Raw genomic sequence first — 25,698 nt, 5'->3', positions numbered from 1 at the left:
GCCCTGACTTCATTCCCTTTGTCCACAGCCTAGTGATACCTCCCTATAGCCCACGGGACCACCCTCCCCTATGCATACATCTTTCATTGACCCGGGACCGGTGTGCTGGTCCCGCCAATTGTCATGTTTTTTTCACCCTTACTGCTATACATGAGAAAAAGTCGCTATTTTTGTTAAAGTGAAGAAAAGACCACGCCCTCTTAGCAGGTCGAAATGTTGCTGTTTTTTTTCACTTTTTTGAACCAATAAATCTGCCTGCGGCTTCAACGCATTGAGCGCCTGGAGACTTTCTTTTTGTCTGCTATTTTTATTAAAGGGACTATATAGTCACCAGAACAACTACAGCATATCGTATTTGTTCTGGTGAGTATAATTTATTCCCTTCAGACTTTATTCAGTTAGCACTATCTTTTCAGAAAAAAGGCAGTGTTTACATTACATCCTAGGGATACCTTCACTGGCCACTCCTCAGATGGTTACTAGATGTACTTCCTGGGGCAGTGCTGCACACTGTGCAACATTGTCATTCAGTGTCTCCTCCCTCTGCATGCAGACACTGAACTTTCCTCCTAGAGATGCATTGATTCAATGCATCTCTGAGGAGATGCTGATTGGCCTGGGCTGTGTTTTACTTGTGCTGGCTCTGCCCCTGATCTGCCCCCTTGATAGTTTCAGCCAATCCTAAGGGAAAGCATTGTGATTGGCTCAGAGAATCACTTCGGATTGTGTCAGCCAAGCAGGCAAATCATGGGTAGAGCCAGCATCTGCAGACTTGAAGAATAGTAAGGGGAGGGTTTGAAAAGGTAGAACTGTAACTTTTGCTAGTCCTCAATAAAAAAATGTGAAAAGAGCTAGCAAAAGTTACAGTTCTACCTTTTCAAACCCTCAGTCACTTACCTGAGGCAGCGGCGATGTCCCTCGCCGCTGTCTCCTCCTCCGCACCGCTCCTCCTACTGGCTCCGTCGGCCGGCGGGCGAGACTGATCCCTCCCACCGGCCGAGGAGACCTAATGCGCATGTACATTAGCGCTCCCCATAGGAAAGCATTGAAAACGAATTTCAATGCTTTCCTACGGGGATTTGAGCGACACTGGAGGTCCTCACACAGCGTGAGGACGTCCAGCGACGCTCTAGCACAGGTTTCCTGTGCTATAGACCAGGAAGAGACCTCTAGTGGCTGTCTAGTAGACCGCCACTAGAGGTGGAGTTAACCCTGCAAGGTAATTATTGCAGTTTATAAAAAACTGCAATAATTACACTTACAGGGTTAGGAGTAGTGGGAGTTGGCACCCAGACCACTCCAATGGGCAGAAGTGGTCTGGGTGCCTACAGTGTCCCTTTAAGTGTCCCTGGCATAATTTGTACATAACCAGTCAATTGCCACTGATTGTATGAATGCATTGTTTGTTTGAATTTCGACAACTGTTACATTGTAAGTAAATGGCTGAATGGAGTACTCCTTAAAACAAAATGTTTCCAACACTTCCTATGCTGTAAACTGTAAATTTCAAGATTTGTGGCCAAAATAGTGAGAAAAATAAAGAAATCCAAATGTGCTTATGTTTTTAGTCAGACTGTTTTTAGTCCTAACCCTGAGTATGTTTTAAAGGGATCCTATAGTGCCAGGAAAATAAACCTGTTATTCAATGCTTTCCTATGGGGACAATCTGACGCTGGAGAGGAAGTCCAGCGTCAGATAACTGGCGAAAAGTCTGTTTAGATTCTGGAAGCCCTCTAGTGGCTGTCTGTTAAGGCAGACTTAGAGCTGCAATGTAAACATTGCAGCATTTAGTGCAAAAGGGACACAGCACCCAGCTGTTATTAGCAGTTATTTAATCTAAAATGGATGCACAGCCACTGGTAGACAGCCACTAAAGGAGACTTAATCCTGCAAGGTAATTATTGCAGTTTATAAAAACTGTAATAATTACACTTGCAGGGTTAAGGGTGATGGGAGTTGGCACCCAGTCTACTTCAATGGGCTAAAGTGGTCTGGCTGCCTACAGTGTCCCTTTAACTTAAATTTTATTTATTTTTTAATAGGAATGTCAGATTAGATATCCAAATACACTGATACAAATGAGTTAAAATAAATATTAAAAGTTAGACAAGATCGTAGTGTGCAATATGATACAGCACTCAACACTCCAAACATTTTGATTATAAAATTCTTAATATTAAAGGAAAAATAATAATAACCTGTAAACAATGAGTCACCACCAGATCCAGTCATTTCCCTCGTTTCATCCCTTTGTCAATTGCATTGTGGATAGGAGACTTTGGAGAAGTGATGGCCGCCTCATGTAATAGGTGTTACTCGATCTTGGGGTTTGGGATGGTCGAGAGGCAGGTCATTAAACCATAAGCCAGAACCAGTCCAGTCATGTAACAAAGAAACAAAAGTTGTAAAGCCTAAAAACAAAGTAAAGTGTGAACTGTACCGAGATGCCGGTTCCACAGGATGTTCCCCGCCCAACCAACGCTCATCAAGGTATCTTGTATATGTATGAGTGATTGGTGTCTTAGGATATATTTTGTAAAGGGTAACGAGCTGTTCTCACCTCTGCCGAGAACCATGCCGTGTACTTCAGAGTGAGGATCTAAGATTTCCACATCTAGAGGATTTTCTTTAGCTAAGATTTCTTTATTAGTTGGTGTTCAGCCAATCCATTTTAAATAGGCCGTTACATTTGGTTAAGAATAAATGCGTGTGGTGGTGCACCCGGCTAGTTCCAGGCCTGAAGGATAGTTTTACAGCTTACTGCTGCTATAATAGTTTAAAATCGTTTCTGAGCTTTGGGATTATCCGGGAGGGGCACAATAACCGTAACCCAGGATTGAGGGTTAGAGAGAGCATGCTATTGCTGTCTAGGTATCGTTTTAGTTACCTCCAAAATGACATAATCAATGCACTCCCACAGGCAGTGATCTAAGTCCCTGTTTGTGTGCATTTGAAACCAGTCGCTGAATGCTTTTTAGCCATTAGATGGTGTTGGTGAGGGGAACAATAGGCGTAATTGATGGTTTTTAGGAACATATCTTAGTCAGAGACCATGGTTAGTAATTGGCTTTGGGTGTAGTGTACAATAAGGAAATCCTATGGGCTGATTTCAGGAAAATGTCTTGCATTTCCCCAAGCCTGAGGATTTGAGGTACATAAGTGAGTGTCTAAAGGTTTTATTTCAATCAGCAGACGTAAAGTGTTATTTGGAAATAATGTAAACCATGGTTGTGGAAGTTGTAAAGCTAAGTGGTGTAGCGCTTTAAATAGTTAGAAACAATACCTTTGATAAATACAGACAATCCAAGTAACATAACTCGAAATTAGAGTTTAATCCGTAAGGGGTGTAAGGGTGGCCTAAATTATATAGGATGCATTACAAGAGCTTTACACTTTGGAATCTGAGAACATATCCGGAATATTCAAAAAGGGTTTGAGAACCACCGTGTGTCCCACCATTTTAAGCAAATATATGGTCATGACCCCAGAGACATGTTTTTTTATAGGTTTAAAGAAAGTAGAGAAAAATTGGAGGGGTGGAGATTTTATACAGAAAATGGGTAAAACAGAGATGGAGGGGATTTTTAAAATGAACACCCTTATCCTATACAGATTTAACTCCTATTTCGAGTTTTGTCACTTTCTTTTTTCAGAAGAATAATCTGTTTTTAGAGGTTTCCATGCTCTTTTCCTTTTTCCTTTCCTTATTTTGCATTTTTTCATCTTATTGACTTAGTGATTGATTTAATGTGTGTAATATTTAGAGGCTTTTTTGTTTTGTTTTGTATGTCTCCTTACTTCTCTCTCTTTTGACATACATATAAAATGTGGTATTTATGCAAGCACCAATTACCTTATTACATGAGATGGAACACTAATTTATATGTTGAATTGGGGCCGCTGGGAGATGATATATGCACAGACTATTAAAGACTACAATGCTAATCTACCACTTTGGCGAGAAGAAAGAAACAACAGGATAAATCTTGGATGTCCTCCAAATGAAAGCGAGGTTAGAACCGCAAGGAAGTAGAGAGACGTTCGTATTGTATGAAAACAAGGTTTAAACCGCTTGTTTACCGATGTTTATAATAATGAAAGAGAGGCTTGAAGCACGACAGAGCTCCAGGTGAGAGCATCCTCCGTGGTAAGAATCCCCTCTGACAAGGTAGGCTTAAACCGCAGCGTATCACCTGATAGTGGTAATTATGCACAGGTGTAATATCACCAATCCATTATTCCCCTATTAAAGGGTTATAACAGTAAAAACCGCAAACCAGAGACCATCATTACTTTTTAATCGGCTGAGGAAGTCATGACTTAGTGGTGAAACGAGTAATGAAAAAGATTTAATGGACATTGTTCCTTTTTTATTCTTATTGTTTTCATTCTATATTGAATACATTTTCTACACTTTTATCCTGGTTTCCATGATACTTACAAAGAGGGAGTGTAGTCTCAAACTACACAAAGCGCTGCAATAGAGCCACTGGGGCTCTACGTTTGTGAGTATAAATTTGGTTAAATATTTTATAGTATCCTATTTGGTACTGTGCTACTCTATTTTTTTTTCGTTATATATATATATATATATATATATACTTTTTTTTAGGAGTGGAAGTACATATCCATTAATGGTGGGTCACCTAAACGGACCCGAAGGCTATCCCCACCGGAGCTAGGTATATTGGTTCTCCGCTTGGAAGTGTTTACATTTTCCTAAGCATATCCTCTTATTTTTTTTTTTTTTATGAAGGTCTGCACTATGATGTACTATTTGTTTTTAGGTTGTTTGGATTGTCTGTATTTATCAAAGGTATTGTTTCTAACTATTTAAAGCGCTACACCACTTATCTTTACTATTTTTGCTATTTGTTGGTGTATTGTGAGAGAAGTTGTACACTTTGGTGTTGAGCTGCTATTTTTTTTTTTTATTGTATTTGGAATATTTCCCTCATTTAACAGCACCTTGAAGCGCTAATACCTATTATCTTTTCTGTTTTCCATGATTGTGGAAAGCCTGGGAAATGCTCTTAATAGAGAGACATTTTTGGGCATTATAAAAGATGCTGTAATCGTGAAAGAACTGTATGTTGACCATGTTTTGAAAGAAAGGTGATGATATCCCTCTTGAAAGTTGGGATTTCAAGTTTGGGGCATATGGAGTGAGCAAAGAGGATTGGCTCCCAATTTAGAACTGGATAGTTTTCAAGCCCTAAAAGGAACAGCTTCCAAAGGATATTATCCGAAAGAAGATTGGGGTTTATGGAGGAGGGCTGGCAATGAGTCCGGCAGCACCAGGAAGGACAGATCCGAAAATCTTTGGTGTGATTTGAATGCACTCCCGTGCATGTGTATTATGAAATTAAGTTCACAGAATTAAACAAACTTCCACAAACATAGACAAATAAAAATCCTGACTAGATCCGCAGTGAGAGATATGGAATGTTTAACTGGTACAGATAGGGTTTTTCTTTCCATTTTTCCTTTTCCTTTCTTTTCTTTAGGGTCTCATCCAAGTGTCCCATATATTATATTTCTTATAATTGGTTCAAAAATTAGAAGCGATTGCACGTTCCTTTCTACATTGAAATAACACTCTTTCTCTAATTTGTGGCCACAAGTCCATAAAGTGTAGCTTGGATTCTGTATTTCAGAGTCCGTTTACTGTTGTGTTTATGGGCGTCGGGAGGTCTCTGGATATTCTCCTGAGGTTCTTCTACTGGCGTGGTGTGTGTCCATTGTAGCATAGGTGTATGAGTCCCGGATTATCTGGGGAGCGCCCCGGTCGTGGGGTTCTCTTGGGCGGCAGCAGGCTGCAGGGTTTGGTCGGAGATCCGATGAAGGTGGGTCTCGGTGGTGTTTGTTGGCGCTCTGGGTTATATAGTCCTGGTGTCCGTGAGGGGGTTTATGCGGTAGCAGCTACGCTACTCGAGGCGGAGAAGTCCAGGGCCCAAATGCTAAGTGAGTATTTTTGTGGGGTGAGTGAAGTGGGGAATCTGGGAGGCCGGTTGGGGGGGAAAAACCTGTTAGTTCCAGCAGGTCCGGGAACAGTCTTCAGGTGTGTTCAGGTGTTCCGCATGCGGGCCTGTTCGAGTGGTTTGGGTACAATTATTCCTGGTCTTCGGGTTGGGCTGAGGCCCTCTTAAGTGGGGTCCTGCGAGGGGAATCAAATAGCCATTCCCTTTGCTGTCTTGGCCTACTGCCCAAGCAAGTGATTGCAGTCTGTCGGTTGCAGGGTGAGTCCTAGTGCGTCGGCAAACAAGCCCATTTCTGCAGCATTGGTAAGTATGTAGGTCTGGTTGTCTTTGCGGACGATTAATTAAAAGGGTGGCCCCACATGTAGCGTACCCTGTGATGGTACTTTTCTTCAGGGTGGAAGGGGCCAGGTCCTGGAAGAAGGTTAGGCAAGTCTCTTGAACTTGCGATGGTGAGGTCCTGGCAATGTTCAGGATCCGTTCTTTAATCGTGAAGAAGTGTAGACGGACGATAACGTCCCTGGGCGAGTCTGGGTTTAGGGCCGGTGGTCGTAGTGCTCTATGGGCCCGGTCCATCAGAAGATCTTGGGCTGAGGCTTCGGGTAGAATGGTTTGAAATATGCCTATGAGTGTGGCATGCAGGCCGTCGGGTGTGATGGATTCCGGTAGGCCCCTGATCCTGATATTGTTTCGCCGGTACCTGTTGTTCAGATCTTCAAGTCCCTCTTCCAGCGCTTCAATTTTCGCGTGGAGTTAGGTAATATCTTGTGAGTATGCCTGGTGTTTGGAGGCCAGGTCGTTTATGCATGTTTCATTGTGGCCTGCCCTGTGTGTCAGGGTTTCGATGTCCTCGTGGAGGCCTGTGAGTCTCTTTTCGAGCTCCGATGCCATGTGAGATTTAATATCAGCAGTGGCTTCTTGAAGCATTTGCCGCATGTCGTTCAGGGTTAGGGGAGCATCTGTGGCTGCAGTGTGTCCATTCCCTGTGTGTCCGTGCTCGTCCCCTCCATGCTTTGGCGGGAAGATGATGGTGGCCGGCCTGGTTCTTGCTGTGGGCGGAATAACGTGGCCACCGACTGGGTCTGCTCCTTTCATTTTATTTCTGTTCTGTAGGTGTAGGGTGATGAATTTAGAGTTCGTTCCAGTAATTTATTCACTCGTGCTTGCGGATGTTAGCGGATTGTTTTTGCAGGGAAGAGGGAGCTACAGAATTATGCAGCCATCTTCCTGAGGCCATGCCCAACCATGGTCGCGTAAATTTTATAGTCGATATTAAGTAATGCTATTGGGCGATAGTTGGATAAATCTTTTGGGTTTTAAAGGTTCACTATAGGGTCAGGAACACAAACATGTATTCCTGACCCTAAAGGGTTAACACCACCATCTAGCCCACTGGGCCACTCATGCCTCCACAAATATAGTAGAAATCTTACTGTATTCAAGCCAGAAGCTGTAACTTTGCATGCTGTTATACTCAGCTAACATCATCAGAAGTGGTAGCCTGATCCAATCACAATGCTTCCCCATAGGATTGGCTGAGACCAGGGCCGCCATCAGGGGGTGACCATAACGGTTGTCACGGGCCCTGGGGGGCCTGGCCGCCCGGGCCCCACGTGTAGCGCATGCTGATGGGGCCCATCGGGTGGCCCACTCACTTAGGGCCACACGATGGGCCCTGTATCTTCAGGGGCTCGGTCAGCGCTGCGGCCGTGCAACAGCGCGACCGGGCCCCTTTAAAAAAAATCCCAGCCGCAAAGTACTGCTGGGAGGAAGTGTCTGTCACTTCCTCCAAGCTCCCTCCCCTCCCCGCCGTGCGGGAGGGAAGAAAGACAACCACCGCTGGAGCCACGCCGACTCCCATCAGCCACAGCCTTCCAGGTAAGAAAAATTAACTGTATTTGTGTATGTATGTCTGTGTGTATGTCAGTATGTCTGTACGTATGTCAGTATGTCTGTACGTATGTCAGTATGTCTGTACGTATGTCAGTATGTCTGTACGTATGTCAGTATGTCTGTGTGTATGTCAGTATGTCTGTGTGTATGTCAGTATGTATGTCAGTATGTCAGTATGTCTGTATGTCTGTATGTATGTCAGTATGTCTGTGTGTATGTTAGAATGTCTGTGTGTATGTCAGTATGTCTGTGTGTATGTCAGAATGTCTGTGTGTATGTCAGTATGTCAGAATGTCTGTGTGTATGTCAGAATGTCTGTGTGTATATGTCAGTATGTATGTATGTATGTATATATGTATGTATGCCAGTATGAATTAATGTATGTCTGTGTGTATGTATGTAATGTCGGTGTATGTCTGTGTAAGTCCTCATGCATGTGTGTCTGTATGTATGTTAGTATGTGTCTATCTGTCACTATGTATGCCTGTGTGTCTGTATATGTGTATATGTCTCAGTATGTGTGTGTCAGTACGTATGCCTATATGCGTGTATTTCTGTTTCAGTATGTGTGTCTGTTAGTATGTATTTTTGTGTGTGAGTGTGTCTGTGTCCTTTTGTATCAGTGTGTGTTTTTGTGTCTGTGTGTATTCCTGTGGGCGGGATTTGGAGGCGGACCCTATGGGCGGGATTGGAGGCGGGCCCAGACCCTGAGCTGAGTTAGGGCCCCCAAAATTTCTGGTGGCGGCCCTGGCTGAGACTGACAAAGGGGCAGAGCCAGCATGATTCAAACACAAACACAGTCATGGTCAATCAGCATCTCCTCATAGAGATGAATTGAATCAATGAATCTCTATGAGGAACGTTCAGTGTCTGCATGCAGAGGGAGGAGACACTGAATGTTTGGATGCATTTTAGGCAGCCATGACCCAGGAAGGATCTCTAACAGCCATCTGAGGAGTGGCCAGTGAAGTTATCACTAGGCTGTAATGTAAACAATGCATTTTCTCTGACAGTGTTTACAGAAAAAAAGCCTGAAGGTAATGATTCTATTCACCAGAACAAATTCAATAAGCTGTAGTTGTTCTGGTGACTATAGTGTCCCTTTAAGGTCATGCCTGATTAAGGGTGTCTATTGGGAGCCCCTCCAAATAAATCTAAAAAGGGCCTTGAGGGTGTTAGGAGTTTTGTGAAAAGGAGGCAGAGGAGGAATTTTGAGCATCAACAATAACAATGCAGTATCAAAAAGCATTAACAGCAAGACACATTAGAACATAAAGCCCCTCTGGGTCAATATCACAGCTGTGTATCACATATTGAAAAGTGGAATTCAGCAGGATCCTTGGATCTTCGAGTTTATTTAACTGCTATACAAGATTGAATCCATGGGGCAATAAGATGGGTTGTAGCTGATCACGACTGGTGAGTTTCAGGATCACTCTAACCCTGGGATAAATCACGAGAGCTAGGCCTGAGAGCCGCAATTGCCCTTTTAAAGGCATTAGCAAACACTGTAGAGCTGCAGAGGGGGCGATACCTGCCTGGAAGCAGGGCTGCAATGGAATAGGCAGAGGGGATGATACCTGCCTGGAAGGAAAGCTCCAGTGAGACCCAAGTCAAGCTTCTGCGACTGGGGTTGAAGCGTTCCAGGCTACCTCCCCAACAGCTAGGAAGCGAATTGGGCGGAGGTACTTGGTCAGAGTACAGGAGCTCAGTCACTTTTGATATGTTGGGTCATGGCTTGGAATTTTGGCCAAGTCTATGTACCTGTTCAATGATGAAGGGGGAAGTGAATGTGCTTGATTTTTGGAGGGTATCTAGTATCCAGGTTTGATTGGCAGAAATAATGTCACATGGTTTTAAAGATTTTGGAAAGCCCACAAATTGTAGTTTGTTTCTTCTACTTTGATTTTCAAGATCTTCGAATTTGTCTTGTAGAGATGTTAAGGTATTTTGTTTTGTGGATTGCAGTTGGTGTAATTTGTCTTCAGTTGTACTTTGGCTAGTTTCCAGCAGAGTAATATAGAGTGAGTGAATGAGATTAAAGTAGATGGACTGTACCAGTAGATTTTTAAAAATTGTCTTTTAATGTCCTTAAATTGTGATTCAAAGTTTGTTTTAAGGAGGCTAGAGACCCCACAAGCTGTTTCTAAAGTGAGAGTTGAGGCAGAAAGAGACTGGGAAGGGTTCTCTTCAACATCCAAGCCTTTTGGTGAGAGGGCTGGAGGGTGGTGTTGGTTCTTTGAAATGTTGTTTCTTGGCCGGTCTTTTGGAAAGTGTTTATAAATTTAAAGACCAAAACATATGGAAAAAGAAAAAAGTAAGGTAGAGCAGGGAGTGTCAGTCATGTTCCAGATCCAGAGTGACCGTTATGGTGTCAGTCAATGGTGTTATATAAATGGTGCTGCAGGTGTCGAGAAAATGGGAGTAAGTAGGAGACTAGGTGTAGTCTGGTTGTGAAGTGTTCTTTGGGTCAGTTGTTTGTTGAGAATGTTTAGCCTGGTCTGAATGTGCATGAGGTTGTGTCTTAAAAGGTGGGATCATAGATCCTAGTTGTTAAAGTCTTTTATGGGACAATGAATGAGAGGCAGTAGCGTCTGTATGTGAAAGTGAGTACAAACTGTCTGCACAAGAATGATGGACCTAGTGCAGGTGTAGGCAACCTTTGGCACTACAGATGTTGTGGACTAAATCTCCCACAATGCAGTGCCGAAGGTTGCCTATCTCTGACCTACAAGTATGAGACTCAGAGAGATTATGAAACATAAATAGAAGTGTAGAAAAGGAAATAGAGGCAATAGAGTAAGAACCGGTGAAATAAATTGAATATAATCGATCGTTGTCATGTTAGTTGTCAGAGATATTATTGGTTAGGGCTTAGTTGCATCCCCTGACATCACCTGTAAAATAAGTGTCCATCTTTGTCCTGCAGACTTAGAAATGCAAAAGCTGCCTTTTCTGATGGAACCTGTAATATAGCCCCTCCTGTTCCCTCACGCTTGGCTGAGCACACATGAGGCTAAAGAGTCAGCATGCCATCGGTAGTAAAATCAAATCTATAGCACTTCAGTAATAAAAACCACATCTATTATCACTAAGAATGTGGAGGCAGCTGTCTTATTCCTTGGTGACATGGCAACATCCCATTGGGATGAACGCACTTATAAACTGTAGTAGATTAGAAATTTTATTCCAAAACTAAAATGGCTCTGTCAGTATCTGAGGCCTTTGTTTAATTTACAAAGATCCCCTGAGGGTGGCATTGCCAGTGGAAGTCCATTGGCCACGGGGGGCAGGTAAAGGTGAGATTTACTTACCTGAACCTGTACTTTGAGGGCGCTGCCATCTTTTTTTCTGTTTGGTCATGCTCCTGGTGCTTCAGCTACCAGGAGTCAACATCAGTGCAGTACTCTCATACATGCTCAAGTCTATGGAAGTCTATGGAGGGTCCCTGTAACGGAGCTCCGTGTACTCCGACCGAGTACCCTCCGTTGATGGATGCTCCTAGCGCTTACAGAGGTCTCCAAGCACTGCAGACGACACCACAACCACCGCAGACTCCACAACCGCCGTAGCTTAACTGGAGCCGCGCCGTCTTCCTTCCACCGTGGAATGAACCTCCAGCATTCAGGACCGTGTGGGGAAGACCTCTCCTCCAGGAGAGCGTATCCGGAACAAGCTCTTAAAAGAGCTAAGTGATTAAGCTCAGGGGAATATGCAGAGCATAGCAATCCCCAGTGTGATACAGCAATTCCCTCCAATAACGAGACAAGGCTACGTTTTGAAGGGTCAAGAAGAACTGAGGACTGGAACACCCAGCCTGCTTTTTATTACAAAAAGGTACACACAGGACACTCCCAGGGGGAGGTTGAAATTAACCAATCACCTACATGGTACCACCCCCACGTCTCCTCCCCTCAGATAAACATATAACATAATTATAGCATACAGTAAAAATACAGTTTTCACACATACACTGTAACTTTAAAACTATACATTCTCCATAAAAAATACATATTTGAACTCAGCACACTTCAAACATAAACACTTCCAAGAATCAGCCAAATCCCCCCAGTGGATCAAAAGTTAGCTGGAGGTCCCTGTATGACCGACCGCAAGCACAATTTCCTGCCCAAAACAGTTCCATAGATTTGGGCTGTGCGGTCGGTCAATTTCATGCGAAAAAACGACTAAGTCCCATTTCGAACGGGACTTAGTCTCTGGAGCTGAAAAACGAAGTGTAGGAGAAGGTAAGGGTCAGCGGTGTTCGGTAAAATGTGTAGCCGATTTCAGTTCCACAGAATCTTTAGCATACACCGCTGACCGCATTCGACTGAACAAAGATGGCCGCCGCCACGTGCAATTAACCTGCAGTAACCTCACAGCCTGGGAGGTAAATTGCCTGCACACTTTAACTTCTGGGTGGTCCGCCTGTGTAATACTTGGTTCAGTAAGCCCTATTTACTGAACCAAGTGGGAGAGAGCAAGGGGCAAGTTATTTTACAGATCTGGGGACATAGTCTTAAAGGGGTATTGTTCAGCAAAGTCACAATATGTCCCCAGACGGTTCTTAAAGGGCCATACACACCCAATAAAAGTTAATAAGTTTTCAGGGGCACAATCTTCCAGGGGCCATAGTCATGAGGAAGGAGGCTGGCAAATAGGCTTCTCCACAATCCAGGGAAGCAGGGCAATTTTCCATTTAAAGGGCCAGTTACAAATAGTGATTTGTAACAGTCCCGTAAGATCCGCCATAGCAAAAGTATATATATATATATTTTCTTCCTTACACCTGTCACTGGTGACGGCTGGGGGATAGAACAGGCTTGACAACATTTACCTCTGCCATTTTGACAAGCATTGGAAAAATATTAAGACAACGGTGCCTCTGTATATCTTTTGTCTGGGTTGGAATTTCAATCTGAGCAGTTTATAAATATTGAATTTTTATCAAATGTGAACACTGATCCAGGAAGTACCTTTAGTGGCTGTCTGAGGAGTGGTCACTAGGGGTTTTCCTAGGTTGCAATGTAAACAGTGCCTTTTACAGTATTTACATTGAAAAGCATGCAGGGACATGCTATAGACACCAGAACCACTACATTAACTACTACAAAAGTAATTTTAATTTTTGGGTGTTCTTTCCTTTTAAAGGAAGTATGTTGAATAGTAAATAGTATTTGTAGTATTTCTGGTAAATATTGTTTCAGTGAAACCAGGAAATGGCTTTATGATTAGGATTCCCCACGAGAGAGTAGCTATTGTATCGCCATTACATCCGAGAAGTGTTTTCTCTTGGGGAACAGAGATTATATGTTTAACATGCCATATCTGTAAGTAACATTGTATTATGTAAGTCTAATTTTAAATTAATATTTGGTACAATTTATAAAATCTGTAAAAAAAAATTTAAATCTGTTGGGGGGGCGGAGCCAACCGGCAACCTGAACGGCCGCACACTGCATGAGCTCCTGTGCTGCAGGGCCCAAATTCGACGATTAATGTAAAAATACCTGCTGGAAATTTCCACAAGTGCGATATCTGAACGGGTGAAACCAACACGGACATGCCGACATCAATCACGACACCCAACTCAGCCGGGTACCGCAGCAGCCACGTGAGGCCTATCGGAGGCATGGGGGTAGGATGGCCACCTTCCCGCCAAACGCTTCCCGCACGGAACGAGAGATATGCACTCACCCCCCCCCCTGAGGACCGATGGGGGTTATCACGGTCTCCGCCGGACGGGGTACCCCGTGCACCGCATCAAGCGACGGACACCATAGACCCCCAACATGGAGCGGAGCAAGGGGTCACCAAGATGGCGGTTCACTCTGACACGAGAGTGTCGGACAAGCGCTGGCAACAGCATACTACAACAGGAACTATAGACCACACAAAGGACCCTATTGCATTAATCTTTGACCACTTCTGGGCCAAGTTGGAGGCATACTTACAGCCTGAGACACCGAACCGGACCCCACCCGCGCAGGTCAGAGCCGTCAGCAGTAGGGGGAAGGGGGATACTCTAAAACCACGCGTCAAGGCCCCTCCCGGACCGGGAGCAACACTGGGTATATCCCAGAGGTGCCAGCCATACTGGCGGAGAGCAATGAAGCGACTACGCAAGCGACCGACTACATACCTCCGTACCACCCCAAAAGGGGCGACCCTGGGCCACACAGGACTCCAGGCTCATGGCTCACGAGCACCAGCCCCCACGAGGTTCCGGGGCAAGGGCGGACCCCCACACCTAAAATGGCAGGGCTCTACCCAGCGGAGACAAGCCCCAGGCACCAGACTAGGGTCTAAGCGGTGCCCGACACTCACTGAGAACCAGGCCCGCAGCACAACGCTCAGGAGGCAAGCCGGAGGGGGGCACACCGACCAAGACACTTGCACAGCCAACCATCCACATGGCCTGAGAATACAGGGCAGCCTCAGCACCACGACGACTCCCCTGATCATACTGGACCCGAGGGACTTATCGATATGCGATCTGCCAGAACCGACCACTGGTGTAGGCTGACACCCACTAACTCTCGTCGCCGCACGGCGGCCTGGACTGCCGACATGATTCTACATCTAAGCAGCCCTTGTGGACTATGTCCCTCCAGCCTTTTATTTTTATTCATATACTGGTATATCAATGCTAAATTTTATTTTATTTCATGTTTATTTTATGTCTAAATCTATTAACACTGTCGTTGAAATGTATAGCATAGACAGGTTGTAACTACCAGAATCAAGCTGCACAGCATGTTTAGCCAGACACAGCAAATCACTACATAGATACGTAAGCTTGAACAAACGAATAACATGCACTGTTATCTATCACTTTTATAACCAGCCTGAAGTTAATCCGGTTTTGTAATTTTTTCAAAACTCAGCATAGACATAATTCATTGTTACGCATTTTTAAAACTTTAAAAAACGTGCAAAGTTTTTCCACTGCCTATATGATGTACACCTGTATTTCATTATGCATACTCTAGCTGTGGTGGCACGATGTGCTATATCTATAACATGCACAAATAACATACAGACTTTAAAAATGTAAAAAGTGAACAACGGAATGGAATAGCCTATGCTGGAAATAACATGAATAGTATTGTATTCCTACAACGAAAGCATGCAAAAGTTCATCTTTCAAGGTGACGTTAAGATAGATTGATTTTGTTTACTATTTAATCCATAGACAAAAGCCAGCAACAGTCAATTATTTCACTGTAACGGTAAACACTCGATTGAATTTGTTTAATGATGCTCACCCTATAGCAACATAACGTTTTTTACTCTTGTTTCTATTACTTTAACGCTGACGGTACCACCGTATAGTTCGAAGCTACCTTCACAACTACTACTCAACACAAGTTCCTAACCCTTTGGAAAGCGTACTTAATAATAAAAAAAATGAGGCCACCAATCGTAGGAGATGTACTACTGTGTTACAATGATCCCACTATGTACAATTACTTTGCATCCCCTCCTTTTTATTCTGTATCCCATTTAACCTCTGCCTCAATAAAAGAAAGATTGACAAAAAAAAAAAAAAATTTAAATCTGTTGCTTTTTTTTTTTTTGCATACAAATCGTAATTTTTGAATATACGCCATATTTTTCTTTTGTTTTGTGGTTTACAAGAGACTGGGATAGCTCTTAACTGCAGCATTTCTATAGGCTCTGGTGCAATACATTTTTGTTGTGTCCTCCCACAGAGCAGGATTAGCCATACGTTAGATCCTCAGTGCATTTGCGTGTGGGTATGTATTTGTGTGTAGTGTTTGTTTGAATGTAGGCATATTTTATATATGGAATAAGTATGTGTGATTGCAAGCGTGTATGGTTTGTGTGGCAGTGTGCTGCAGCAAGTGTTGTCTTTGGCTGTCTTTGGGCTTCCGTTTTAGCACCGAGGTCAAGTCTTCCTTCAGTCCGATCATCCTCCGCTAATGTTGCTCCAACATAATGTATATCCGGCCTAGCTTTGGGGAGAACAGGGACGGCTTGAAGGGGGTCTGTGCTGTCTTAGGGTGTCTATGTCTATGCCAGCATGCTTTGTGTGTTGATGATAAATGCCAAATATGCACAGAATTCACATTAGCCAGCCTGAACTCTTTTTCCAGGCCAGCTACTGACACCTCCTGCAGCAATGGTTAAACTTTGTAAGCATACCTCCCAATATTGGAAGTTATGTAGATCGAGATAGAGGGGCGGAGGTATGGGGAGGGTAGGACCTTATGGGAATGCGTCGCCAGTGACACAACTTCCAGCACTGGTGACGGCCATATAGGGCGGACCCGTCTACCGAAGAGCCTTTTGGCTGGCCACCAAGCTACAGTACTTTGCAGTGAGTGTCGCTGAAGTGCTTTCTGCAGGATCTTTGTGCTGCGCACAGCACGAGTGTGTCTAATAATGCCCTCACACTGTGCTGCCCAATGACAGTTCCTTGGTGTCCTCGAATGCAGGAAAGTGAGACAGGACCATGAAACTGAGACTGTCCTACTAAAATCAGGACTGGTGAGGGGCCTATGTATGTGCAATGTTTCATAGTGAAACTCTGCACATACAGACACCACTACAACCTCAAATCAGTGAAGTGGTCATGGTACTTGGACCAAGCCTATAAATTCTAACAATCTAGAAATTGGTTGTGATAAAGTGCTATTGTGTCCCCTGTTGTGGGTATCTGTCTGGGTATTAGATTCTCAGATAGAACTTCGAGTACAGTCACAACATGTTGTTTTGTTAAACAATTTTGATTTCATTGTGACTTTTTTTGACATTCTTTATTTTTCGTTTTTCATTTTATGGTATACATATTATCGTTTTAGTACAACATTAGCGAAGTCTGTAATTGCGACAATACTATTCACAGTCAAACCATTAGATATTACAACAATGTACTCATAGTGAGGGCTCAAACAAAATGAACAACTGTTCTAGGTGTGTGATTAAACTGTGCTATGTTGGTTGGAGCTGTTGTCTATCTTATCTCTTGTGAAAGGCCACTGAGTTACAGTCAGAGCCTCCTGGTGACCCTTTTTTTTTTGTTAACGGTCCTTATTTATGATTGTACATCCGTGAGGACAGTTAGGTTAATTTTTGTTAGGCTTTAGAACTGTGTGTCGTTGAATTTTGATATCGGCCTGCCTTACCGGTGTAATGTCGGTAGTGTTCAGGCCATTTTTTGCTACGGCTGGGTTTCGTCAGGATCTGCGGTTGGCGTATTCGTGGTTCAATGGTTGGGTTAGTGTATAGTTTATGTTGTCTCGGTGGGCTATTTGGTTTGTGCTACGTATGTGTTGCAGTGTGTCAATTTTTTCCAGAAAGGTGTATTGTAGTTATCTCTAATTGTCAGGGCGACCACATCTTGGTCGTTTGCGGTTTGTTGTGTCGTAAGTCCAGCATGTAAATGCGTATTGTGCGGTGTGTCTGTCAACCTCGTCGGTTCTGGCCTTTCTGGGAGTTGTCTTTTTCAGGGTATCTTGGGCAGTAATCGTCTCTCGTCGGCCGTGGAGCCGTGTGTCAGGTGTGTAGACGGTACCTGTCTCCCGGTGTCTTTGCTATACTCTGTAATTCTACTTCACGTGTGTCTCTTTTTGCTCATTGCCTTGGTGTTTTCCCCCCCATTTTTCTTGGCCTCCCTACACCAGTTACCTTCTTCCTTTGAGTCGGCCTGCGGCCTGTTTTCTCCCAATGTAGTGTTGTGGGTTGGTGTGGGTGCCGTCGGGGGGTGCGTCTCCCTGGGTCTTTTATAGTCTTGGGAGTTGTGGGGCGTATGGGTCAGTTATGTGTGGGAGAGTTATTCATATCAGGTCGTTCCTACTGCTGTTCATCTGTCTGTCGAGGTGGTTGTGCCGGGGTGTCTCTCGCTGCTCCTTGTGACGTATATTCCATCCACGGAAACCATGTCAGGGCGCATTTTTCCGAACGTCCCTGCAGGGAGGCTGTCATCGTTTCCACTCTCTCTACCCATTGTTGTAGGGTGGGTGCTGCCGTGTTCTTCCATAGTAGTGGGATGAGCGACTTTGCCACAGTGAGCAGGTGTATGATGAGGCCCTTTTTATATATCTTCAGGGGTGTGTGCGTGTGGTTGAGCGGCATCGGTTGGAAGAGGATGTCTGTTCCCGTGATGTCCTTGATCGTCTGATGTATTCTTCGCCAGTATGGTTCGATACGGGAGCACGTCCACCAGATGTGGATGCCGGTGCCCTCTTCTGTGCCGCATCTCCAACACTCGCCAGGGATTGAATCATGTACATGCTGGAGGATGTCTGGTGTCCTGTACCAGCCCGTCAGTATTTTATAATTGCATTCCTGGAACTTTGTGCTTATGGTCCCTTTGTGCGTCAGCTGGAAGATTTTAAGCCATTCGGGTTCCGTGAGTTCTGTCCCCGTCTCTCTTTCCCATCTTGTCGTAAAGCCTAATGTGCTCGTCTCCGTTGTTTTGCAGTGCGGAATATAGGTGCGAGACCCCATGCGTAAGGTGCTGTCTAGTCACGCATAATTGTTCCAGGTGAAACAATGTCATTGTGACTTTTATTTAACTTTGTAAAGTATGAGTGAAACAAAATACATCATCTTTAAAATAATTCTTTCCTTTTCAAATTTGATACAGTACCAAAAAATTCAGTATATTTTAATTATTATTATTTTTATTTTTTTAAATGTTTTACTTCAAGACAGGTTAACATTTGCAATACAGATATAGCAAGACAGTCAGGCATGTGTACAAGCGCAGTGACAACATCCACTGAGAAACAGCGAAACTATACAAGTCTATAAAGATTGTAAAAATTGTTAACATTGATTGCAGTTATGACCGTAAGTGGTTAAGTAAATCTTGTATATATACGCTATAGCGCTTCCCGTCTTGTTTTTTTTTTTTATTAGAAGATAAAACATGAAACAACAATACAAACATTCGGTAAAACGGATAGGAGGATCCCATGGTCAAAGATTGCATCCCAGATGGGATTACCATAGGCCAAGATTGTTCCTAAATTCACTCCCTCTTTCCAGTTTAATTACGCTTACAGTTCTACTTGTATAGTTGTTTATTGTAAACAAGAAAGAGAAAGTAAGAATAGAGAGGGAGAAGTCCCTCCAGAAACAGGTAGGATGGTAGGAGGGGGGGGGGGGGGGGAGTCGAGGGGAGCCGTCCAGAGCTCCTCTTCCGTGCAACAGTTATGCAGACCGTATCAGGGAGTGCTTGGGGCACTCTAGTTTGTAAGCATCCCCTAGGGGGATCCTTAAAGTCCCCCCCATTCAGGGATAATTAAGATGTTCTTCTTCTTATCACTATCATTGAGAGAATGAGCTGTATATGTGGGGGACTGAGCCCACTCCGTCCATCTTTTAGTCACTTGCAGCGCTGGCCATCCAGGGGCCCCAATGTATATTTTACGTTTTATCAGTATCGTATCAATGTTTACGTTTTTACATCTTGAGCTAAATCATTTTCTATATTGATTATGCATATATAATTTATTTATTGAATAATCTACTTATTTTTGTAGGATGTGAATAAGACTTGGCACACAGATAACCCTGACTTCTCCCAATGTTTTCACAACTCGGTCTTATTTTGGATACCATGTATTTATCTCAACGCCTGCTTGCCTTTCTACGTTCTCTACCTCAGAAATCATGGACAAGGATATATCCGGATGTCACGACTCAATAAGGCAAAAACGGTAATAAAATAACGCAAATTAAGCTTTCTACTGGTCAATGTTGTGGCCAAACTGAACTTTTCCCTATTAAATAAGTTGTAAAAACAGCCTTAAGGGGGCACTCTAAACACCGATAACATGGTCCGCCAATGGATAATGTTCAAATCTGGACAAAATTATTATTGATAATTTGGAAGTTGAACTTCTGCAATAGCAATATCTCAAGATAAGAGTCAGGCCACTGGTGGCCAAGGGACCACTGATCTTTACAATGGTTTAGTACTTGCGTCATGCTGTCACCACAACCACTATCCAGGTGCTTAGAGTACCCCTTTAATTTTAGAACAGACCCATGTGCTATAATTAATTTTGTGTATAGATCGTGCCTCTGAAGTTTCACTGCACCATTTCTCTGTCATTTAGAAGTTTGATGACTTTTGTTTCTGTTTATGCAGCCATAGCCCCATAGCCACACCTCCCCTGGCTGTGATATGTACAGCTTGCATGAAAAGAATGGTTTCATTTTCCATCCGTTGTTAACTTCCTTTAAAGTTCAATTTACAGAGCAGGAGATAAAAACTTTTAATCAAATGTAGGCGGCTCCTACAGGGTCTAGCAAGCTATTACCGTGCAGGAGAGGAGAAATTCAAAATTAAACATAATTTGCAATAAAGGAAGTAGAAACATTAGATGACTCTTTACATGAAGTGTTTAGAAAGGCTGTGTAAGTCACATATGGGGAGGTGTGACTAGGGCTACATTAAGTGATCTTAACTCATAAATGGTGGAGAATTGAGTAGTGAGACTGCATGGCGCATGATCTATACACCAAACCGCTTCATTAAGCTAAAGGTGTTGTGTTGACTATAGTGTCCCTCTAATGACGGACCGGGTCTGTCATGGGCCAAAATTAACCTCTGATCGCCACAATTGTGGCGATCGTGGGGTTAATGCTCCTCCGGTCTGCCTCGGTATTCGAGGCAGACGGGGAGCACACGATCGCGCTGTCCCTGCAGCTGTGATCGCTCTGACAGGCAGTCAGAGCGGGCACATGTGCTGCACGGACTTCTGATCCGCCTCCCTGCGATTCCGGGGTCAGTGTGAAGTGCAGGGAGACGGATCAGTGCTGCTGATCTTCTCCTTGTGTAAAAAAATAAAGTAAAAGTTAAACCCCACCCCCTTTCCCCTGTTTTAAAAAAAAAAAAATTACCCCTTCCCTGCCAATTGATCACTGACTACAGTGATCATTTGGCAGGGACTACATTTTACTGTGATTCAAATTTTTTATTTTTTTTGTTTAAGTTTGACAGGTTTTATATATAACCATTGTGGTGTTGAGTACACAGTCTGTCTACATTCCTTAGGCGCCTGTAATTATTTTATTTTTATTTTTACCCATGCCACCCACTAGGACATGCAACAACAGTTTAACCCGTCTGTACCCAGACAGACAATGTCGTTGAATATGTGCTTAAAGTTAGTTTTTGGTTTTCTTTATTATGTTTAGACATCTTTAGTTGCCTGCCTATGCCAATACTTGCTAAATTACAAGAGAGGCGTAATACAGAGGTTACACCAGCCACTAGCCTGTTAATATGACTCCAGCTAGCATGTTATACGATTCCAGTCAGCATGTTACACAACTCCAGTCAGCATAATATGCAATCCCAATTGATTTACCGCTAGAAGATTGCCGTTGGGGTACCTCGAGCATGTTTGTACCTAACCATTGCTCAGCAAAAATATAAAACAATTAAAAAAAATAAAAATAAAAACTGTATATAATATGTGTTGTTGCAATAAATGACAGAGTTGCAAATTGTGTTTGAACACAAACCGCAATAAATGCTAAAATGGCTTGTGTCCTTAATGGTAAGTCCAGTTTTTGAAGCTGCGTCCTTAAGGGGTTAAGTTGAAATCGAGAAAATACTTATGTGGCTCACGATCTCAAGAGAATTTCTCTTCATAGATGTAATGTATGGGCACGTACTTTGAAATGAAAGCCATCCTTATTTCTCTAATTCACTGACAATAGAATTCCTGAGAACAAATACACAGGAAACTTTTTTAGCTACAAATTTCCAAGAATTAATTTGGATAATTATTATTTTTTTTTTACCTCTTTTGTTCAGTCTGAGATATTCTGTCCATGATAGAAGAATGCAAAAGAAAACGGAAGTTTTCTTTAAAAAGAAGTAGAATTTCTTTAAAAAAAAAAAAAGCTTTTCCTGCTCTTGTTTGACCCAAGCGGTAAACTCACTCTTCCACCTTTTTCCTGCTTACATTTTTTTCCTCATCTTTCATGTTTTTTTTTAAAAACACATTACTGTTTAAATTTGGATAGTGACCTTTATTAAATGGCCGTTGGATCCCTTAGCTTTTGAGTTTCAGTAAGATATCTTGCATTCTGTGTATTGAACAGATACTTTAGGATTATGTATTAATTGAAACTATTTTGATATCCCCCAAGCACGCTCATTTGCTTAGTTTCATTATCTTGATTGGGTTTAGTTCGTAAATCCAAGATAACGGGAAGATGCTGACAGGGAAACAGTCGTGATTTAAAGATCCTGTCCCAACTTTGTACCTTGGTGTCCTGCTTTTGGGGACACCAGATAACTTTCTCCAAAATGTGATTTGCTCGCGTTACACTCAGGGAATTAGGACTCTGAAACCGTACTCTCTACATGGTCTTTCCTAGGTGGGCAAACCTGCATGACTGTCAGACAACCTGCCATGCATTCATGCCAGACTGACCTGGTAATTCTTTGTAGGACCCACCCAACTGGGGTCCTTCATCATATGATTCTGATATTGGGGAGGTATGGGGAAATGTTGTTATAATGTTTTATATTTGTATCATTGGAGCTGTAGATTACACCCCTACAGCTTTACTGCTCAATTCTCAACTACTTTAAATCACTTTATCTTTGCAGCCCTAGCCATACTTTTTCTGCTGTCATTCGCACTTCTAAAAATCATCTTGATGGTGTATACCTGATGATGGGAAAAAAAATAGACACAGATAAACATTAACAAAAAACAGAAGTGGATAACCGGAGAAGGGTTTGGTAAAGGGATATAAAATGAAATATTTTGTTTATCTCATTTGCTTGATGTTTCTGTTGCAGCTTCTGTCTGCGTTGCTGACGTTAATCTGTTATACAGAACTTTTTTACACACTCTGGAATGTCACTCACAATATCCCTGAACCACCGGTTCTCCTCATCAGCCCATTGGTTCTTGGCACAACCATGGTAACAAAATAAATAAAGACATGTATTTATATTATTTTTTATGTATAGTTGGAGACTTAAAATGTAGCTCTTAAAACAAAAAGGTAAAGGGGGGGGGAGGGGAAGACATATTTTTTTTTAATGTAACTATGTATAAACTTGACGACACATACAAACGTTTTTAAACTACTTGGAACCCAAAACATAGGATTGTATTCTATTTTATTCTTTGTAATTTTCCTAACAATGTTATTTTTGTAAGAACAATATGCATTTGTGCTCTATTTTAGTATTTGACTTGGTAAAAAATCAGTTTGCTTCATTTTACTAAAAATAAAAATCACAATGCTTTAGAAACCTAGCATATTCAAGTTAGACAATGAATTGATTGTTTTAGTTTCTATCTGATGACTCTAATAGCATATTTTATATTGATAGCCTTAATAATGCATCTGAAAACAGATTTTAGTAAAAAATGTTAGACAAATTCTGAGCAGATACAAGTTTGTGCCAATACCTTCAAAAACAAACTTACATTGCTACTATTGATTTTACATCACATGATGTCTTCATTATTTATAAAGCATGCACACACACTCTTTTTAAGCATGGTTTAGAAGAACACTCTTAGCACCATAACCACAACAGCATGTTGTAGTGGTTATGGTGACAGGAGTGACCTGGACTCCCTCCCCCTTCTCCCACTGTAAGTAGTCCAACCATTTTAGAACAATTTAGTGACCTGTGTTTGGCCGGTTGCTGCTCTCTGCCTAAAGTAAGCTCATTGATGCACGGCTCAGCTCATTGCCTGACGGTGATCGACTGACGCTCTCCGTCACTGAGCTCGTCCGGCACTGCAGGGCTTAGCACGGGAGAGCTTACTAAAGTACCAATACAAATATTCTAATACACATTTATGGTTAGTCACTAACCATGTGAATTCAAGGAAACGTTTTCTAAGTCAGCTATGCTTCCAGTTTGGTTACTTTGGCCTAACATTTTAAGTTCTCTTTGAATTCTTACTTTAGTCTGTACCCCTTTTAGGGATTATTGTGGGACACCCTGTATATGTATTCATTGTTATAAGAAATTCATACTGCAAAAATCACCTTGACTGTTCAAACACAAAATGATCTATTGCATTATTTTTTTTTATCATGCTCTTTATTTTTACACATGCACTTTCACCTACATCCATCAACAACGTGTGTAGAAGTTTTATAGGTACTTTACATTCCACCCAAGATATAAAATATACAGGATTATACTTTTTGAAAGGTAACACTTTTTACTGACAAATCAGCCATGTGCTTTATACATTAACCTGACATTAAATAAGTTACTGTAACAAACTCCCTGTCAATATCTTAATATAATGAATGTCAGTATCATAGCCAGCCACATAAACTCGTAAGTCCTTTATCTACGTAATTCCTCCATAGGTCTTAATACAATCCACCTTTTCTTTATCTAAGCAAGTCTGGTGCAAAAACCATAGCAAGCAGGTCATTGTTTATTTTGTTTGTATACCACATGTATGAAAATGATAGTTCCTGATTCACTTAATTTTTTTTCTTTTCATTGTGGTGCTGGGCAGCTTATTACCACTTGTTTGATACAGTATGAAAGGGTGAAAGGCGTCCGTTCATCCTCCCTCTTGCTGTTTTTCTGGGTTTTGACCTTGATGTGTGCGATCGTCCAACTGCGAAGTAAAATCATAGCCCTCTCAAAGGTGAGTAAAACCGACTAATATGCACCATTGGTGCATCTAAAACTTTCATTTTAACAGGGGTGCTATGTTTGCTCCCACCTGTCTCATTTGAAGAATAAATAGTAATATGGACAAACGGAATTAAAATTCCTCACAATTGTCTTGTGGGGCCTTCCTCTGTCGTCCTAGCAGGTGTCTATTTTTCACCTCATTTAAAGAGGCATCCCACTGCCCTAATAAAATAAATTACTATTTATTAAATATACCTCTAATAAAATCATGCATTAATTCAGCTTGGAAAAGCTGCAGATTTCTTGCAGACTCCCTTTCTTCCCCAGCCCAGACTTTCCGTGGCTGTCCAATCACAGACTACTGTTGTTTTTAAATATACCCTCAATGGAAAAAGGCACAATTAAATGCATGCCTTTTATTGGGGCTATATCCACTAAACCGTAAGTTTATATATATTTTTTGCATTTGGGCAGTGGAGTGTCCTTTTAAGTTTGGGGTATTCCAATCAGATATGCACTGAGTGATATATGTTTGTGAGTGGCATCTCTGACTTTTATTGGCAGTACGTGGGGAAACCATTTCAAAGCTTTGAAGCACTCTGGTATCACTTGATCAGTATGTTATAGGTAATCTCCTAAAATGTGGAGGCAATGGAGCAAAGAGCTTTAGCTTAGCAAATTAAAACACATTCCTTTTTAGATGATGTTAATATTCAATTCGAACTCTAACTTCCAAATATAATATAGGTAAGGTAGTACTATAGACCATGGCCAGTAAATGCCTGGGTGGAGTTTTTGATAACAGAGCTGTTCAACAATGGTTAAGGGTCGAAATGTAATAGTAGAGGAGCATATCAAACCGAACAAAGTTGGACAGCTGAGAGTACTTTAAAATGATCTAGTGGTATTGTCTTCTTCTCACACTGCAGCCTGGATAAGCAGTAAGCTGGTCCATTGGACTATTTGTGGTTAATGCGTACAGGCACTAGAGGATTGTCTCTGAAAGAAGAGATTGCCATCCTCTCAACCCTGTTGGAAAATAGGAGTTTCCTTAGTAGGAGTTGTAGAGGATGGATAAGAAGAATTTGGGATATCATTAACCTCCAGACCACAAGGGTTGGGATAACAGTCGGGATGGCTGATTACAACATGTGAGTTAACAAGGTCCATAAAAAAAAACCAAAGAGGATCCCACCC

At 42.3% G+C, this 25,698-nt stretch overlaps 1 protein-coding gene across 1 annotated transcript in view; it reads left to right on the top strand.

Annotated features, from left to right (window-relative positions):
* The window catches only part of LOC134571298 (multidrug resistance-associated protein 1-like), a 111,734-nt gene that overhangs the window by 13,337 nt on the left and 72,699 nt on the right, over nucleotides 1–25,698 (top strand). Inside the window, exons 3-5 of the mRNA XM_063429474.1 lie at nucleotides 19,388–19,564; nucleotides 22,675–22,800; nucleotides 24,377–24,511. Of these exons, the coding sequence (XP_063285544.1) occupies nucleotides 19,388–19,564; nucleotides 22,675–22,800; nucleotides 24,377–24,511 (438 nt within the window). The remainder of the gene's footprint in view (nucleotides 1–19,387; nucleotides 19,565–22,674; nucleotides 22,801–24,376; nucleotides 24,512–25,698) is intronic.

The sequence above is a fragment of the Pelobates fuscus genome, chromosome 8 (assembly GCF_036172605.1).
Source record: "Pelobates fuscus isolate aPelFus1 chromosome 8, aPelFus1.pri, whole genome shotgun sequence".
Lineage (NCBI taxonomy): Eukaryota > Metazoa > Chordata > Amphibia > Anura > Pelobatidae > Pelobates > Pelobates fuscus.
Note: the sequence above shows the minus strand (reverse complement) of the source record. Positions and strands in the feature narration are given on the sequence as shown.